General features: G+C 50.0%; 2 protein-coding genes across 2 annotated transcripts; both read left to right on the forward strand.

Moving 5' to 3' along the window:
* The first annotated feature begins 7 nt into the window (after positions 1 to 7).
* Positions 8 to 7866, forward strand: GID4 (GID complex subunit 4 homolog). The gene is made up of 6 exons (XM_056503343.1): positions 8 to 361; positions 1444 to 1503; positions 2292 to 2399; positions 2967 to 3068; positions 3962 to 4092; positions 5234 to 7866. The coding sequence occupies exons 1-6, from the start codon at positions 8 to 10 to the stop codon at positions 5295 to 5297; spliced, it is 819 nt and encodes a 272-aa protein (XP_056359318.1). The 3' UTR covers positions 5298 to 7866.
* Positions 7867 to 8515: 649 nt separating this feature from the next.
* Positions 8516 to 18275, forward strand: DRG2 (developmentally regulated GTP binding protein 2). The gene is made up of 13 exons (XM_056503505.1): positions 8516 to 8636; positions 9712 to 9872; positions 10688 to 10777; positions 11822 to 11882; positions 12809 to 12899; positions 13229 to 13301; positions 13450 to 13540; positions 13719 to 13816; positions 14693 to 14769; positions 15425 to 15513; positions 16350 to 16408; positions 16822 to 16875; positions 16962 to 18275. The coding sequence occupies exons 1-13, from the start codon at positions 8573 to 8575 to the stop codon at positions 17046 to 17048; spliced, it is 1095 nt and encodes a 364-aa protein (XP_056359480.1). The 5' UTR covers positions 8516 to 8572; the 3' UTR covers positions 17049 to 18275.
* The last annotated feature ends 1264 nt before the right edge of the window (positions 18276 to 19539 follow it).

The raw sequence follows: 19539 nt of genomic DNA on the forward strand, positions 1-19539 counted from the left end.
GGGGCCAATGGGAGCGCGCGGAGGCGCTGCCGGGAGGCCCCGACCCAGCGGCGGCCGCGGCGTGAGGGAGAGGAGCGGAGCGGAGCGGGCGGCGTCCCCCGGCCGCGCCCCGGCCCCGGCCACGCTGGCGCCCGGGGACCCCCCCGAGATGCCGGTTCGGAGCGAGAGGCGCCGCGCTGGAGGAGCGGGGAGTTCATCCTCCTCCTCTACCACCGCAGCGGCCGCCAGCAGCCTAGTGCCGCCGCCCCCCATCAACACGGCGCAACCCGGAGTGGCGACTTCGCTGCTTTACAGCGGGGCCAAATTCCGCGGGCAGCAGCGCAGCAAAGGCAACGCTTACGAGGTGGAGGTCGTCATGCAGGTGAGGGGGGCGGCGGGGCGAGCCGAGCTCTGGCGGGGTGGGAACGTCCACCGCGGCCTGGGGCGAGCGGGGGACCCGCTCGCCTCAGGCCGCGGTGGCCGTTCCCGCCCTGCCGGCCCCTTGCGACAGCACCCGCAGCACCCTATCCCTCGATATTACGAGGTATTTAAGACTGAACGTGGCACTCAGTGCTCCGGTCTGGTTGACAAGCTGGTGAATCAGGATGATCTCATAGGTCTTTTCCGACCTCAGTGGTTCTGTGATGATTCCAAGCCGGCGGGGTGTTTTTATGTTTAATTCTTCGTGTTGCTGGTGGGATTTGTTGTGGTGGGGCCATCCCATGGCTGCTCAGCTCCGCTGCACGCTGCCTCCTCATAGGGGTTAGCTGTCGTTTTGTGCTTTAAAACGCTGCTTTTGTGCCAAAAACGTGGTTGTTTTGCATGTGTCAGCTGAGGAGAGGGGCCTGCCTGCTCTCCCTTTGCTGAGCACAGGGGAATATTGCCATCCTTTGATCACAGGTGGAGAAGATCCATCTTCTCAAAGCACAGGTTTGCACTTCCGTGAATAACTCACTGCGTGTTTTGAAAGCGGATCTGGAGATGTCAGGGAAAAGCTTGGAAAATCCCTGCTTTTAAAAGAGCAGGGAAATCCCTGCCTAGTTTCTGCACAACACAAACTGAGAGATGCAGCCTGATAACTGAAAGTACAGGTGGCATAAAAGCTTTAGATTTCAGAGAAAAGGCCTCCTGCAAAATGCTGGGGGTGTGGGTGATTCTTCCAGGGATGCTTTTTCTTGGAGAACACTGTGAGTTAGATCCCTTCCTGCTGGAAAGGGGATTTGCTTCCTGCTGGAGAGTTCTGTGCAGAGCGTGTTGCCTTGGGAGCAGGCCTGGGATGTGAGGTGAGCTAGGCACCTGCAAATTATCATTCCAGGTGGTTCCCATCATGGAAAAGGGCTGGCAGTATGAATGTTGTGCAGTGAGCTAGAGCTGAAATTATCCTCTGAAGGGTTAGGGACTGCTTTGGATCAAGCATGCATCTTCGTGCCTATTTTTATGGTTGGACTTTGCACTTTTTTCCAGCATGTGGATATGGAAAACTCCTATCTCTGCGGATACTTGAAGATTAAAGGCCTTACAGAGGTGAGTGTTAACTGCAAAACAGCACAAAAAGGGGCTGTGTTAAGGTGGTTATTTTGGGGTTTTTTTGTTTTGTTTTTTTCCTGTTGGAGTGGGAGATCCTGCTGCCAGAAATAGGAAATGGAGGTATTGACATGTTGTAGATTTGATCACAGGGGGAGTGGTGCTAGTTGTAAATGTCACAGGTCATCATCCAGCTGGGAGCTTAATGAAATCATTTAAAGATGGAAAATCCCTCTAAAATCATTAAGTCCAACCACTGACCCAGGACACTGCAAAGTCCACCACTTCCCTGGGAAACTTGTTCCAACATTTAACCACTCTTTTGAATTGTTCCTGATATGCAGCCTAAACCTCCCTTGGTGCAATTTGAGGACATTTCTTCTTGTCCTGTCCCTTGTTCCCTGGGAACAGAGCCCTGCACCCTCCTGTCGAGGAGTTTGGAGAGTGAGGGTCCTTTTTCCCAGGCTGAGCCACTCCAGCCTCCTCAGCTGCTCTTCACCAGACTTGTGTTCCAAACCCTTCCCCACAGCCCAGCTCTAACATGTCTCCTGGCTTCATAAAGTGAGGAGAGAGGCAGAGAAAGGCTGGAATAAGAGCATGGAGGCTGTGGGTGTGGAAGAGTCAGCCTTGGAAAAGTGTGGAGCAGGATGAGGGATGGGAGCGAGTCTCAGATTGCCTGAAGCTCTCCCTAGGAGATGCCTTTTGCTGAGTGCATGGAGCTTTGTCTGCTCTTGGGTTTGTGTCTGGAGGTGACAATTGTGACCTCAGCTTTGTGTCCCCTCTGCCAGGAGTACCCAACCCTCACCACGTTCTTCGAAGGCGAGATAATCAGTAAGAAGCACCCGTTCCTAACGCGCAAGTGGGACGCTGACGAGGACGTGGATCGTAAACACTGGGTGAATAAATCTGGGGCAGAGGCTGGGTCTGGGCTGCTGCTTTGGAGGACAGGTGCAGTGTGTGCCCATGCAAGAGCTGGCAGAAAGGCTGGAGACCTCTCCTTTTTGGCTGCCTTCCTCCTTCTCCCACTGGGGTTTTTGCAAATAGAGGTCTCTCCAGCAAGGTGTGGTGTCTGTGATGAGGGAGGGGATGTCTGTTTGCCACAGGGTTGGAAGGGAGCAGGGGAAATCCCTGTCTCTTGACCCCCCCTAAGAGAACACACTCCTTATTTTTGGAGACTTATTGCAAAATGGAATGGAGAAGGGGAGAGGGACCTCCTACTAGCACAGGTACCTGTGTCCCTGCTCAGGGCATGGTGCAACCTGCTGCTGTGTTTTGAGGCCACAGGAGCCACCTGGTCACGTCTCCACCTTGGCTGTTGTTTGCCAAGCTTTGATGTTTGTTATATGCTGGATATGGCTGTGGGTGTCAGTAGATTTTCCTCCTAAAAAGCAGCTGGTACTAGAAGTTCTATTCCTAGAATAAACATCCTTCTTTTTTTTCCTCTTTACTTTTTTTTGTTTCAGGGAAAGTTCCAGGCTTTTTACCAGTATGCAAAAACATTTAACTCTGATGACTTTGATTATGAAGATCTAAAAAATGGGGACTATGTCTTCATGAGATGGAAGGTAAACTGTCCTGTCTGCTTCTGTGATGAACTGCTTGCAAGGCACTGACAGAGACTTGAAGTGTCTCAGAGCTTTTCCAGCTATGATAGTTTAATGAAAGATCTCTCCCTGCCAACCCCAAAACCCACTGCACTTGCGAGTTCCAGTGTGACTCGTGTCTAGCCAGCTAATTGTGTCCTTAAGGGCTGCTGTCGTGGCAAAAAACACAACAGGAAAACCTTGCTTGGTGAAGGCTCCAGAGGATGAGAGAATTGATGTCTCCAGTGTGTGGGGCCTGTGTTTGGTGCAGACTGGCCAGTCTGCAGCTCTACTCTTCAGCTGGGATCATCACAGCGTCACCATAGACTGCTTTGGGTTGGAAGGAACCTTAAAGCTCATCTTGTTCCACTCTCCTGCCAAGGGCGGGGACACCTTCCACTAGCCCAGGTTGCTCCAAGCCCTGTCCAACCTGGCCTTGGACACTTCCAGGGATCCAGGGGCAGCCACAGCTTCTCTGGACAAACTGTTTCAGGGCCTCTCCACCCTCACAGGGCAAATTTCTTCCCAGTATCTCATCTAACCCTGGAGCTTTTTCTTCATTCCTGGGCTCTGACTCCCAGTTTTGGAATGGACTTCTGGTTTGCAGGGGACAGGTGTTGAGCTGAAACTGATCTCCTGCACTCTTAGAACTCATCCTGTTCTCAGTTATCTGCTTCCCTGTGAGGTCCCTGCAGTGGCAGGTGTTGAAGGGACACTTTGATCTCTGCTCTGGTTTGCTGAGAATGCAGGGAGTGCTTAGCTAGGAATGTCTTCATGTTAGTGAGTGTCAGCATTTGGTTAGGGAAGGCAGATTGGGGTGGGGTGGGGCTGTATGTGGCCAACGTTTTAAAATGAAGCCTGTGTTTTTTGTACAGGAGCAGTTCCTAGTCCCAGATCACACCATCAAGGACATCAGTGGTGCTTCCTTTGCTGGTTTCTATTACATCTGCTTCCAGAAGTCAGCAGCATCTATAGAGGGCTATTACTACCATAGGAGTTCAGAATGGTAAGGAAGCCTCCTGAAGGCTTAAACCAAGCTGTGACTCCTCTCCTGCTTGTCCACAACCTTGGGAGTATCCATGCTGGTGGTTGGACCTTGGGGCAGAAGGAAGAGGTGTGGGATGTGACTGGCCTGAGCAGGCTGGTGCAGTCCATTGGTGTGGTATGAAGTGCTGCCCTTATAGAAAAGGGGGGGAAATTTGGGCTAGCAGGGTGGACGAGGAAAGATGATACAGGGTCTGGAGAAGTGCTGTGAGGGAGCTCAGTTCTCTCTCTTGAGGAACAGTTTGGCTGTTGCTCCTTCAGGCAGAAATCTTGTCAGGCCAGTGTTTTGTATTCTGGGGTCCTTGGGGTATTGCTGTTAAGAACAAGAGAACAGTCAAAGTTAATTGGTGGGGTTTTTGTTGGAGACAAAGAGCTGTGGAGAGCTCTTTTCCCTTGCGTCATTGTCATGAGCAGCAGGTGAATGGCTGGAAGCTCTCAGGGGGAGGGAAGGAACTAGGAGGCTTTCAGACACATTCCCTCAAGCTGAGCTTTGAAAGGCTCGAGTGTAATTTGCACTTGTAGCAAATACTGTTTGAACTTGAAAGTTGTTGAACTTCAAAGGGAGTCTGAAAAACCATCATAGACAGCCCACCTGGAATGCTACCTCACTGCAGGTGGCTCAGAGGGACCAGAGTGGGAATTACAGGATCATTAAGGTTGGAAAAAACCTCCAAAATCATCAAGTCCAACATTTGACCAAATACCACCATTGCCACTAAACCCTCAATGTAATGTCTCTTTGATTTCTAAACACTTCCAGGGATGGTAACTCCACCACTTCCCTGGGCAGGCCATTCCAGGTCTAAACCACTCAGTGGGGAGTGTTTTCCTCATATCCAACCTGAATCTCTCCTGGCACAACTTAAGGCTGTTTCCCCTTGTCCTATAATTAGTTGTGTGGGAAAAGAGCTCGACCCCCACCTGACTGCACCCCCCTGTCAGGGAGTGATGAGGAACAGTGCTGGGACCTGTCAGGATTTTGGTGCTCTGGGTGTTGGATGTCTGAATACTAAAGAAGAAGAGCAGCCAGCACAGTGTCTCTGTGTGGCTGCCAAGCAGGAGCTCTGTGTAACCCTGTCCTCCCTCTCTGCCTTCTCTGCCAGGTATCAGTCGTTGAATTTAACGCACGTTCCCGAGCACAGTGCTCCTATCTACGAGTTCCGATGACAGCTGTCCCGATCTGATAGCGCCCAGAAGCAAAGCGGGCAGGAGAGCATGGCCTGCCAGGAGAACTGTGTCCCTGTGGGAGCACGGCAATGCACGCTTCTCTCCTGCCCCTTGGACTCGAGAGAGAGAGAGAGCCTGGATGTGAACTCACCCAGCCTGAGGAGCTGCTGGAGCTTGATTCTCCCTCCTGTCGAGTGGCCATTTGATCTTTACTCTGGTTTTAAGCTACTTTAATGCACTTTCTTGTTGCACAGCTCGTTTCTCTGTCACTGAAGTTCCTCCCGGCTCTCCTGGAAGCTGTTTCTCAGTAGCTGGAATCAGTGTTCTGGCCTCTTAAGTAATAAGGAAATGTAAGCTCAAGGCTTATATTTTCCTTGTTATATCCTGATGTGGGTTGGAATAACCAGGATTCAGGTTGCTTGCCCAGATTTCCAGCTCTGATGCTCCCAGAGCCAGGTCCTGGGTGTGAGGCTCAGCTGTGGAGTCTGTTGGGGGAGTGTTGGCTGAGGTAAGGCTGGAGTGAGGCTTTGCTGGCTAACAAGGTTAGCTGGAGCTGCAGATCTTTCAAGAACACCAGCCCTTTGGAGCTGGGAGCTGTTCCAGTGTCTGGATAGGCCACTGGGAATTAATTTGATGTACGGACTTCCAGGCTCTCAGTAAAGTGGATCTGAACTCTGCTTGTAGGTGTATATTTGCTCTTTACTTAAGTTAAGGGTAAAAAAAAAAAAGTTTAAAAAAAAATAGACAAAAAAAAAAAAAAGACTTTTATTAAAAAAATATATATCTATTTTTATGGTTCCTTTTCCAAAGGACCCTTTGGCAAATGCACAAGTACTCGATTCCATGTTACTGTTTTCACATTGAAAACCAGGAATGTCTGTGTTTTTATATCTGTGTCTGTATCCAGCTAAGCTTTGGGAACGTAACCGGAGCGCAGGTGCTGAGCAGCATCACCCTGGCACCTCTCAGCGTTTGTACTCCCCCTTCATGCTTCACCACCACTGCTTGACACCTTTTTACAAGGAAAAGCAAGAAAAAAGTTTAAAAAAAACTCCTTCCCAGTAGCTCCCTCTGACTCTGAATGTTCCAAGTGACATAACTTAAGGCTCCTGTGCCAAAGCGTGTGTGTGTACGCGTGTGAGGTGGTTTTTTTAAAGACACTTTAAAACTTGGCCTCAGTTGTGTTTTTACCTTGTCAGCCCCACCTGTGGGGATTTGTGAGAGTTTAGTTTGCCTTTTTTTCTGGCTGTTTTAAAGCCCAGCTTCCTGCAAGCAGACGTGTGGCATGGCTGGTGCTGAGGATAGATTTTCCACCTGGGAGAGGGGATTGAAGCCTCCGAGGTGCTTTGGGTTTTGCTTCTTTTTAACTAACTTCCTTTTTGGCAGCAGTTATTGCTTGTTTAAGCCTTAACAAGGAAGGATTCAGGGCTTGGAGAGTCCCTTTCTTCTATTCCAAGTTGGGATTTTGGAGGAGCAGCCGGGGCAGTCTGAGGAGATGATGCGGGATTCACACACCTTGTGTGTGCTGTTCTCCGTGGATCAATCCTTGCTCCCTGGCACATGTGGAGAGAGATGCCTGGGGGAGAAGGGAGAGACCTGGCCTGTCCCAGGGACTGTGTGCTGGTGCTTTGGCTGTTGCTGGAGGATGTGCAGGGACAGTGCTGAGGTGATTTGGGGCTTTGAGCAGAGCAGTTGGGAAGGGTGCTCTTGTTTTATTTTACTTCTCTTTGAGAAACTCAGCCCCTTTTGAGGAGAGGGATTTTCCTCATGGATGGTGCTGGGAGATGTCCTGGTTTTAGAAGTGAAATCCGATGGTGCTGCTCCACTGTGACCAAGTGTGGGGGTGAAGCCTCCTTCCCAGGTGCTGTGTGAGTGCAGGGACCCAGCTCCAACAGCTCTTCCTAGCCTTCTGGAGCTGTCTGTGCAATGCTGGTGATGGCACTATTGTCCCTGTGCTCCACAAGGCTGTCAGGGCCAGTTGGATTTCTGATGGTTTAGTTGCATTAACCCTGTTCATTGCCAGAAGCTGAGTTAGGATGGTTGTGGGGGTGTTTAACATGTGTAAGTATCCCTAAACCAATGAAGTTGGTTTTTTGTTTTGGTTTTTTTTTAAGACTTGATATGTCATGAGAAGGATGTGGAAAGAGCATCCTGCTCTGTGCCTGCCTTCTTCCCACCATCCAGGGAATTTCAGCTTAGATCCAGAACTGTCTGGATGTGATGTGTGGCAGGTGCAGAGCACGTTGTGGATCTAAAGGTTTTGCAGGGGCTGTTGGTGTGTGGATTTTCCATCCTCAAAGGCCTTTGCTTTGTTTTTTCCTTTTGTTTGACCTGTTTGAGTTGGGGGGAGATGTACGTTTTGATGTGGTGAGAGAGAACGGCCCAGGGAAGGATTTTGGGGGGCAGAGGTAAGAAATGGGATGTTTGGGCCTGGAGGAGGATGTGGTGTCCCTTGAACCACTCTGGCTGCAGCAGAGTGTCGCTGTGGGAGCAGAGGGTGTCCGTGTGGGGGCTGAGGAGGAGTTTTGTGGAGCGATCAACGTCCAAATTAAACATGAACTCTATTGAAGGGGTCTGTGTCCGTGTGTGTTTGTCCCACCACAGCACTCCCTCGTTCCAGGGATTTGCTGTGCTTCATCCCCTTCCTTGAGGGCTTTTCCAGGAATCTCAGCAGCTTCTGATGGCCTTAACTCACAGGCTTTCAGAATCCTTAAAGCTGGAAAAGACCCCTGAGAGCATCGAGTCCAGTCTGTGACCGATCCCCACCTTTTCACTTGGTGGCACTGAGTGTCACATCCAGTCTTTCCCTGAACGCCTCCAGGGATGGGGACTCCACCAACCTCCCTGGACAGCCTGTCCCAATATCTAATCACTTTCGGGGAAGAAATTCCTCTTGATGCCAACCTCAACCTTCCCTGGCCCCCTTGGGGCTGTGTCCTCTTGTCCTGTCGCTGGTTGCCTGGGAGAAGAGCCTGATGCACACCTGCTCCACACTCCTTTCAGTATCCAGCATTAATTAGAGTAGCAGGCGGAGGCAGTCTCGGTGGGCACTCCCCTTAACACCGCCCCTGCTTTCTGAGACTTTTCTCTTCGAGCCTCTCCCTCCTGTCCCCATCTCTCGGCCCCTCCCGGTGCCCCGCGGCGGCGGCGGACGGAACCAGGGCGCGGGGCTCGGGGCGCGGCCGGAGCTCGCAGTGCGGCACGGCCCGGACGCGTGACGGGGACGGACGGGCGGGCCGGCGGCGCTTCCGGCGGGCGCGGAGCGGGGCCCCGCCATGGGCATCCTGGAGAAGATCTCGGAGATCGAGAAGGAGATCGCCCGCACGCAGAAGAACAAAGGTGCGGAGGGTGCCCGGGGGCTGAGGGAGCCGGGGACAGCGGGCGGGCAGGTGGGCCCGGGGTTATGGGGGGCTGGCGGCTCGAGGGGGACACGGGTGGTCTGTGAGTTATGGGGGGAGCTGAAGGAAGAGGGACTGGGGGGTGTGGGGAGTCTGGGGGTCAGATGGGCTGCGAGTTATGGCGGGCTGGCAAAGAGTCTGGGGACTGCGGGGGGCTCGGGGGTGTGGGCTCTGGGAGGGGGTCTCTGAAGAGAGGCGCCGGTCAGGGCTGTGGGAGAGGCAGGATGGGTGAGGTTTGTAAAGCTGGGGGGTCTTTGGGGACCCAGAGGGCGGGATCCAGGTGCTGGGAGCAGGGTGAGCCCTGGGCTTGGGGTGGGAGTATGTGTGAGGTGCCCTCTTTCCTTCCTGGAGCTGGGAGGGGGGCACATCTCAAGTCCTGCAGGCACAAGAGGCTCCTGGTGTTTTAGTGGTCTGAGGGCTCCCTGTGGGCTCTGCCAGAGCTGCTGATGAGGCTGTAGGCTGTGGTAAATAATAGAAATAAACCTAAGCTCCTGGTTTCATGCCCTTACCTGTTACAAAGTGAGACAGCTACCTTCATTTTTTTTCTGCTTCAGGTGTAAATTCAAGTGTTTTGCTAAGAATAAGGCAGTAAAGTACTTTTCACACATGCAAGCTCTGAGTTAAATGTGTCTTTAAAAGTTGACAAAGAGGAGGGGAAAATAATTGGTCATTTTGGAGTGCTGAATGTGGCCAGGTGTGAGGAGGGGCTGATCCCCCTGTGATTGCTCCCTTCACCCCTTCATTCCTGCACCCGCTCTCCCTCTGCCTTGCTCCTGTAACTCGGGAGTTTTTTGGCTCTTTCCCTCCATGTGGCTTTGTGCAGGTCCCTGGGAGGTTTGCTCTCAATACCCAGGGTTCCAAAAGGTGATGGAACATGTGGGGGCAGCTCTGTGCCTGGCAGTGGTGAAGATGTTGACCAGGATCCATAAGTGTTTCCTTTTAGGAAGGTTCTCGTTCCCAGAAATGAATCACCAGCAACTTTCTGCCAACCAGCTGTTGGGTTTGTGTCATTGCAGCCACTGAGTACCACCTGGGCCTGCTGAAGGCAAAGCTTGCAAAATACAGAGCTCAGCTGCTGGAACCCTCCAAATCCCCGGCGGCCAAGGGCGAGGGCTTCGATGTGATGAAATCAGGAGATGCCCGGGTGGCACTGATCGGTTTTCCTTCTGTGGGGAAGGTCAGTCAGGGGCTGTGTTCTCTGTGGCTGCAGGCTGTGTTTGCTGTGGCTGCAGAGCAGCTTTGGGATGACAGAACCCTGCAATGGTTTGGGTTGGGAGGCATCTTAAAGCTCATCTCGTGGGATCCCACCTGGAATCCTGCACAGTTCTCCAGTATGAGGAGTACATGGAACTGTTGGAGAGGGGATTGGAGAACAGAAGGTTGTGTGAAAACCTCACAGCACCTTGCAGTACCTGAAAAGGCTACAGGGAAGCTGGAAAGGGATTCTTTGTCAGGAACTGTCGTGGTAGGAAAAGGGGGAACGGTTCACAGTGAAAGAAGGGAAATTTAGGTGAGATGTAGGGAAGGAATTCTTCCCCATGAAGGTGGGGAGGCCCTGGCAGAGGTTGCCCAGAGAAGCTGTGGCTGCCCCTGGATCCCTGGAAATGTCCAAGGCCAGGCTGGACAGGCCTTGGAGCAACCTGGAATAGTGGATGGTTTCTGCCCGTGGCAGTGCTGGAATGAGATGGGCTTTGAGGTCACTTCCAACCCAAACCATCCCATGATTCTGTGATCCAGCTGAGAGTTGGAGATGGGGAAACACTCCTTCATTTTGTGTGCTCTGCCCTGTGAAACTTGTTGTTGCCTGAAATTTGTTCTTGCCCAGCCCAGCACTGCTGAGGAAAGGGGGACGTGCAGGATTTACTTCAGTTCTGTGGCAATGCCACCACCTCAGCCCTGTGCCTGGAACAGTCTGAGGGGCACTTTGGTGTTGCTTGTTTGGCTGAACCTTTTCATTTTCCTGCCTGCTGATGCTGATCTCTTACATTTCAGTCCACGTTTCTGAGTTTAATGACCTCAACTGCCAGCGAAGCGGCGTCGTACGAGTTCACCACGCTGACCTGCATCCCTGGAGTCATAGAAGTGAGTGGGATTCTCCTCCAGATGTGTCAGTGTCTTAGCACAGCCACACTTGTGCTGCCACTAAGGAGCAGAGACATCCAAAGGTCTCCAAAGCTGAATTTTACTTTAAACTTTGGAGTGCTGGTGTAGCACTTCCCCTGAACTCAGTCACTTTTTGGGATTGGCTGCCTGATCAGGAGTTTTGTGCTGCTCTTGGACAGACCAGAGCAGTACAATTCTCAACTGAATTTTGTATAACCATTGTCAGTGCCAGTGACCAGCTGGCTGCAAACCTTGACAGATTTGTTTTTAATGAAGTTTTACGGAGGCAATCTGTGCTGTGATCACTTTCAAAACAAAATGCAAAATACTCCTGTCCTTGAGGGGTTTTATTACTGGTGACCTCAGCATCCATCAGTAAAGCAAATGATAAAGGCCATCATACTGAAAAGTGTCCAAGAGTAATGAAGAAATCTGGGTCAGGATCAAAAGGGGGAGTTAAATAATGAAAGGAACTGTGTTGGTGGGAAAAGGAATTTAATGTAACACATTCAAGCAGAGCTGTGAGCTGCAACAACAGCTGGAGAGCCAATGCCTTGCAAATCCTGGGAATGAGAATCTCCTGGGTTTTTTCCTGGTACTATAACACCTGCAGCACACCTGAATAGTTTGATCTGTCACAGTAAGAGATTTGGCACTTGTTCATTACTGAGTTTTCTCATTACACCAAGAAAGAATGGGTTGTTTTTCCTTTCTATTCCTCAGACTTGGGAATACATGGCTGCTGTGCTGTTTTCTGCTGCTTTGTCCAGCTGCAGTCATGGGATGCTTTAGGGAGTCAGGATCTAATGTACAGCTGTGTCTGCTGCTGAGCACAGCCTATAGCCATGGAATTTGCCTCAGAGCAGAGCCATGAGCTTTGTGCAGAGTTCCCCTGGCCTGCCATTTCCATCCAATTCCAGTCTCCACAGGATGTGGACCCCCAGCATGTGTTTGGAACTTTTGGTGCAGCTCAAGTGCCCTGCAAAAAGCTTTCAACTTTCCATCCTTTCATTTCCTTTTCAGTACAAAGGAGCCAACATTCAGCTGCTGGATCTGCCTGGAATCATCGAAGGAGCAGCTCAAGGTTGGCTCATGTCTGTGTTCATGTACAGGAGGGATTTGCCCTCAGTAGTGTCCCTCTCGTGTCTCAGGCTTCCTGGGCTAAGAGTTCCTGCATTGTCTTTCCACATTTTTGAGTCCTTGATCCTATGTGAGGCACGATTCCTATCCCTGAGCCCACGTAAGGCTCTATATGTAGCACAAAGATGGTTTTCTGGAGGTGGGAGCCAAAGCAAGCCAGTCACTTCTCACTTCCTTGCCTGAGTGTTAAGTGGCTCATCTGTTTTCTGGTACTGGGGAGATCTATAGAAAGATGCTGGAGATGCGGAGGGGGAATTACAGCTAAACACTAACCTTGTTTGAGTAATTCCCTGAGTTCCTGCCAGTCCTCCCATGACTCCTGATTCTGGGAAGAGATCTTGGCTTTGTGTCTCTGTGTTGTCACTGTCCTCATTGGCTGGTTGTGTCTGAAAATAGCTTAGGAAATCAGGGAGTCATGGAACATCTGGAAAGGGACCCACAGGATCACCCAGTCCAAATCCTGGCCCTGCACAGGACACCCCAACAATCCCACCCTGTGCCTGGTGTTGTCCAAACACTCCTGGAGCTCTGGCAGCCTTGGAGGGGCCCTGGGGAGCCTGGGCAGTGCTTGACCACCCTTTGAGGGAAAAACCTTTTCCTAATATCCAACCTAACCCTCCCTGACAGCTCCAGCCATCCCCTTGGGTCACCAGAACAGTGCCTGTGTTTCCTAAGGCACCTTCTGGCACTGATCTCTCTGCTGAGCTCTCTGTGCTGCCTGCAGCTGCTGCCAGGGTTTTCTGCAGCCAGAACAGCACTGCAGGATCTTTTTCCTTGCTTTCAAGCTGGTGCATGGGGCAGGAGTCCCCATCTGTCACAGAACTCTGCTGGTTCCTCTTGCTGATGTGCCTCCACCTCCTGTCTCCCCAGGGAAGGGCAGAGGCCGGCAGGTGATTGCTGTGGCCAGGACAGCAGATGTTGTTATCATGATGCTGGATGCCACCAAGGGCGAGGTGCAGAGGTGAGTGTGTGCTGGGCACGAGGGCTCTGGGCTTGAAAACATGCCAGCTCCCTGAGGATTGTGGAGAGCACCTGAGGAATGAGGAATTCAACTCAATGGGTGTTGTATTCCATGAGAAGCATCCTGCTGACTGAAGTGGGTTCTCAGGTGGAGCATGGCTGTCAGAGATGGGAATGGCAGCCTGGATTTCCACCACAGAATCTGGCCTGCATTGGGGGGGGTTTAGGCTGTAATGAAAGCTTGTGGCTGTATCAACACAAGAGTTAAAAAGGGAAAGGTTTGGCTGTCACCTGGCCATGCTCAGCCTCACAAGTGCTGTGTCCCTGCAGAGCCTTGCTGGAGAAAGAACTGGAATCTGTAGGAATCCGGCTGAACAAAAGCAAACCAAATATCTACTTCAAGGTGAGGCTTCCTGAGCTCCTGCAGGCACAGCTTGTCTGCCTGCCTGCTCAAAGCTGAGCTCTCTCTGTGCTGCCCCTCATGCTGGACAGGCTGAGGGGGCTGTGGGTTTTGCAGAATGTTGTTACTTTGTTTTTTTTGCCTCCTGCAGCCCAAGAAGGGTGGAGGCATCTCCTTCAACTCCACTGTCACGTTGACTCAGTGCTCTGAGAAGCTGGTTCAGCTCATCCTCCACGAATACAGTATCCTTTCCTAAAATGGGGAAGCCCTTAAGCCATCAGCAGCTCATGGATCAAGTGCTTCCTGCTGGGGGTCTGCCTTGGTGTCACTTTGGTGCTGGCTGGTTGGCAGCAGGCTGTCACCAGAGAGCTCAGCCCGTGTGATGTGTTGGGATTTGGGCCTTGACAGTGTCCACCTCAGAAATCTTCAATGCTGAGGTCCTGTTCAGAGAGGATTGTTCCCCTGATGAGTTCATTGATGTGATTGTAGGAAACAGGGTCTACATGCCGTGCCTCTATGTGAGTATCCTGGGTAGCCTGGCTGCTGTCACATCCAGCATCTCTTCTCTGTTACAAAGGAAATGTTGGGACTTCACAGAATCATGGAACAGTTTGGGTTGGGAGGGACCTTAAAGCTCATTTCATTCCACCCCTGCCATGACTGGGACAACTTCCACTAGCCCAGGTTGCTCCAAGCACTGTCCAGCCTGGCCTTGGACACTTCCAGGGATGGGGCAGCCACAGCTTCACTGGGCAACCTGTGCCAGGGCCTCCCTGCCCTCACAGGGAAGAATTTTTTCCCCAAGATCCCATCTAACCCTGCCCTCTCCATTTAAAGCCATTCCCCCTTGTCCTATTACTCCATGCCCCTGTTCCTGGCTCCCAAAGCAGTAACGATTTGGGGGTTTAAGAGGTGGAAAACAGCTCGACAGGGAGTTTTTTATAGGCTTTGGATGTGCAGCTGTGCTGTGTGTGTTCCCTGGGCCCTCTTGTGGCTGGTGCTGCCCTGGAGCAGCAGAGTTTCCAATCCTGCTGCTGGGGCTTTGCTCCCACGTGTGGAGCTTCTGATTCCCCTGCTGCCAGCTTTGTGCTTAACTTTTCACATCTGGTCCCTTGTGTGCCAGAGGTCCCTTTAGGGCTCTGTTTGTAGCCACTGGGTCTGTATGAAATCAAAGACACCGGAGAACGTGTTCCAAGTCATCCCAAAGGGAGAATTTTAAAAGGCCAAAATTTATATTCAGGCTTCTGAATTTTAATAGTTTGTTTTACTGAGAGTCTTGGCTTATCTTCAAACAGGATCTATGTTTCTGTTTAAAGTGCTGGAGATAACTTGTTATTTGGACACATTGGTGAATTGCCTTTCATAAGGGCTGTGTTGTTTTCCCTTTGGTTTAGGTTTATAACAAGATTGATCAGATATCCATGGAGGAGGTGGATCGTCTTGCTCGGAGGCCACACAGTGTTGTCATCAGGTAGGAGCCATCATTTTTCCTTTTCTGCTGGTCTGCCTGGTGTGGTTCATTTCACACCCTTTTCTCCAGCTTCTCTCAGGAGAAAGTCTCTTCTCCCAGGGCTGCTGGGGTGAGAAGCAGAGCTGCTGTGAAACTTTTCCCAGATTTCCTTTCCCTGGAGAGGCAGGCAACTTGGCTTTTCTATGCTGTCTGCAGGACAGAGTTGAGTCAAACAATCTGGCTTGTTTCCTTAGAAGTGCTGATATATCTGTTGGGGTTTTGCTGCTTCAAAGCTGTTCACCCTTCTGGAATCATGGAATGGTTTGGGTTGGAAGGGACCCTAAAGCCCATCTCATTCCACCCCCTTCCACTAGATCAGTTTGCTCAAGGCCCCATCCAACCTAGCCTTGAACAATTCCAGGGATGGAGCAGCCAGAGACTTTCTGTGTAACCTGTTCCAGTGCTTCTTCACCCCTTCAGTAAGGAATTTCTTCCTAATATCTAAACCAACCCTGCCCTCCCTCAGTTAAGGTCATTTTACCTTGTGCTTTTCCTTTCCTTGCCTCATTAAAGACTTTCCCCTTGTTCTCTAGCACTTTAATAAAAACATTTCACCTTGTTCTTCTGGATCCCTAAATTACAACAGCAGTAAACAGATGATCCTGGTGTTTTGCAGCTGTGGCATGAAGCTGAACCTGGACTACTTGCTGGAAAAGCTCTGGGAATACCTGGCACTCACCTGCATCTACACCAAGAAACGGGGACGTAAGTGACCACGAGCTGAACAGGTTTGAAAGACACAAATGCTGCTGCTGCTGCTGCTCAGGGAAGGCAGACAGGCTGGTGCCTTGGAAATGCTGGAATTAAACTCTCCCTAATCATCTTTCAGCTCTTGGGAAATGCTTCCTGCTCTTTCTGATCCTGCCATGTGTGGATCCCACTGTGGCCTTCCTGTTGTATTTTATAAGAGCTGAATTTTCATAAGTCTTTGCATTATATAAGGGAATAAAGAGAGCAAGTTCACAACTTTTTTATTTTTTATGCACACTGTGATGAACTGTTCAGCCCATCACAACCCAGAAGAAGTTACCTGTCCCTGCTGCAAGAAATTTGGTGATTCCCATGCCCTTGGAGGTGCCTTTGATCCTCCTTTTGCTTTATAACCCACTTGCAGCTTCTCCCAATGAGGCAGGCACATCTGTAGCTTGCTCTGTTTGGCTGTGAACAGCTGAAATTGGGTGGATGTGAGGGGATCAAGGAATTTTCTGAGCTTGTTAAGTTCTGAAATCTTGGAAATTTTGGTTTTCCTTGAGCAGGTGTGTTTTGACTTGGGTGGTTTTGTTTCTCTTAAGTCAAGGGTTTGGGATGAGTTAGGTCAGGTGAGTTGTGAGGAAGCTGCTGACTGTGTGGAGTGGGTAATTGCACTTGTGGGTAGTGGAGAGCTGATTTGATGCTTTTAGGTACTGGATCCCTGTTCTGTCTGGGAGTAGGAAGGAGGAATTTGGGAGTAGTAAGCACAAGGTGATGTGAGATGGTGTCAGCATTTTAGAACACACTTGATAGAAATCCAATGATTTTTCCCCCCTTCTGCTTCTCCACAGAGAGACCAGACTTTACAGATGCCATTATTCTACGGAAAGGGGCCTCTGTGGAACATGTGGTAATTTTTCTGCATCTTTTACATTTCTCTGTGTGCAGAAGGCAGTTTCTCTTGGACCTCCTGTGATTTGTGCTTCGTAAAGCTCAGGACATGTCAGTGTTTGGTTGGGCTTCTCCTTTTGTTGCTTTTTATCTGCCTCAGGCTTCTTTCATAGCTGCTATAAAAGGTTTAAACAGTCATTATTTAATGCAGCCTAGTGAAAAAGCACATGGAAGGAATGGAATGGGGCTTTGTGTGGGCTGGTGATTCCTGTGTCTGTTCTGTATGATTTCAAGTGATGGTAACTGGCTCCTAAAGTCTGTATTGTAAATTCTGCCATACACTTGAGTTTCTTTTAATTCCTGGGTACTGGAAAAGTTGTTTGCAAGGTGGTGTCATGTAAATACTTAAACTTCTTCCTGTCTGTCTTGCAGTGCCATCGGATTCACAGATCATTAGCCAGCCAGTTCAAATATGCCCTGGTGTGGGTAAGTGTTACACAGCAACTGGAATCCCTGTCTTCAGATGTCTCTGACTGGTCTTCTAACCTTTCTCCCCATTTTTTATTTCAAAGGGGACAAGCACAAAGTACAGCCCTCAAAGAGTGGGCTTAACCCATATGATGGAGCATGAAGATGTCATTCAGATCGTAAAGAAGTAACTGCTGGTGCCTGGCCTTCTCTTTAATCACTGCAATTGGAACTGACCATGTAAAAACAAAATAAAACACCAAAAAAAATGAAAAGGAAAAAAAAAAACAAAAGAGAGAAAAAGAAAAAGGGAGATGTGTTCCAGAGCCAAGAAAGCTTCTGTGAAGCTGCTTCTCTTGGAGAAAGGCAGAAAATGAGGCTACTGTGCTTGCAGGTGGGGATGGGAAGATGGTTTCCATCTTGCAGCATTTCAGGCCAAGTGATGTTTCCTAAAAATTTAAAAGGAGCCAGTTCTTCTAGGACACAGTTCCACAGCCAGCAGTGTCCTGCCCCTTGGAGGGTTTGCACATGAATCCATGTGCATTCCCAGTGGGAAGTGTTTGGGTTTGTGTGAAAAAATCTGGCCCTGTGCTTTGGGCTGAGAGAACATTGCTAATGCTTTGCTGCTTATCCATTCACTTAATTTAAGCATTGATCTGAAACAAAATCAGAGTTCTCATTTCCATGCTCACTGGACACGTCTGCAGCTGAGACAACCCCAATTTTTAATGGTCCCACCTCAATTAACATTAATACCTGGCACTCTGTGCCTCTCCATAGCTTTGCAGAGGGGTTTGTAGGACATCCTAGTCCAACTGGTACTGAGAGATGAGAAATTAAACTGGTAATGGTTAATTAGCCTGGCCAGACTGCAGTGGGGTATGATCCAAGAGCTGTTATCTGGGGTGAGGATTCACTTCTGGCATCTCACTCATGCTCTCTCTGCCTTGGGAGCTTTCTCCTTTGTTGGGCAGGAATTGTCCTTCCCTTTAGTCCCCAAGGTGGGGGTCTCATCACCCATGCCCCTAAATTCCAGTTGCAGCTCTTTGGAGCTCAAGGTACCACCCCATGCTGTGAGTTTTACCCCAGCCCTGTTAAACATTGCTTGTCTGGATATTGTTCACCAGAAATCTGGGATTTTTGTAATCATGCTTTTCCATTGAATACTGTTGCTAAACAATTCAGAGTGCCTGATAGAGGACAGCTCTTGCCTTCAGGAGCTGCCATTAGCTTTTATTTTCTTTCATTGGAAAAGGGTTTGGTCTGACGTGGATGCAGAACTGTGAGGACAGGTGTGACACCTGTCTGAGCAGAGTTCCTCCCCTCCTCCCTGCTCCTCCCACCCCTCACAACCTGATTGAGCAGAAATGGAAGGATTATTTTATTTGAGAAAATAAAAAGTTGTTATTTCATGTGAATGGTGGGTAGATGGCTCGGTGTTTTCTAACTCTTTTTTTTTTTACCTTTGGCCACCTGAGGAATCCTGGATGCTGTCACAGGAGATTTAGGGGGCAGTAGAAGGGGAAGTGTCTGCAAGAGACTGGTGATGAGAGATAAATAGATACTATACCCAGTGCCCAAGCTAAGAAGGTGACTTTCAACTCTGTAAGTTCCCTTCCCTATTCCTGGCTTTGTTCACAGCTGGACTGCAGAGCAAATCCTGACCATGGAGGCAACGAGTGGAGAACAAGCTCCAAATTATCCACATTATCCCTTTCTGGCAGTGGAAATCTGGCCCTTCCTGGTGTGAGCTGGGTGGGAAACTGTTCCAGCACATTAACTCACCCTTCCCATTCCCCGTGAAGGTCGTACAGGCAGAGTTGCCCTCACAGAGACTAATTTTGGTTTTGTTTTGTCCCTGAGTTTCTGACTTTTCCATCCAAATCCTACAGCCTGCCAAGCCTTGGCACTGAGCCAGGCAACCAGAACTGCTGACAGGGCTTCATCCTCAGCCCAGGTAGTGCTGGGAGCCAGAGGTGCTTGGTGTGAGGCTGAAATGCACAGTGTTACCTGCTAAAACCTGTCCTTGAATAGCTGGTGCTGCCTCAGTGTGGGTTTCAAATTGATTTTGGCATATCATTGTTAAAACCCCCTCTGCCTAATTAGCTTCATTTAGGAAAATGGGCGTTTTATCCTGTTCAAAATGAACAGATACATGATTAAAATTGGAATGGGGATGAAGTAAAAATAGTTAAGCTAGAAGAAGCCAACTTCTTTTTTCAGGGAGAGTAGCTTTTTTGGCAGCAAGTTTATAGCTGCATTTGAAAATGCACCATTTAATTGCAGTATTCCTTCTTCCAGGAGCTTCTCTAATTGTTCTGCACTTATGTTAAAAGCAGCAAACGTTGCAGTTCGTGCTGGGGTGAGTTTGCCTCCAAGAGATCTCCAAGTCCTGAAAAGACAAGATCCAAAGGGCAAGGGGGAAATCTGCTGCAGAGTTAGGGTTGTACTGGAGCCTCCTGAGGTTTATGAAATTTGCAGCATTTCAGTATGGAAAGGGGCTTCTCACAAGGGCATACACTGACAGGAAAAGTGGGAATGGTTTTAAATTGAAAGGGGAGATAGAGATGAGGTGTTAGGAGGAAATTCTTCCCTGTGAGGGTGGGGAGGCCCTGGCACAGGCTGCCCAAAGAAACTGTGGCTGCCTCATCCCTGGACGTGTCCAAGGCGAGGGCTTGGAGC

This window comes from Oenanthe melanoleuca, chromosome 14 (assembly GCF_029582105.1).
Source record: "Oenanthe melanoleuca isolate GR-GAL-2019-014 chromosome 14, OMel1.0, whole genome shotgun sequence".
Taxonomy (NCBI): domain Eukaryota; kingdom Metazoa; phylum Chordata; class Aves; order Passeriformes; family Muscicapidae; genus Oenanthe; species Oenanthe melanoleuca.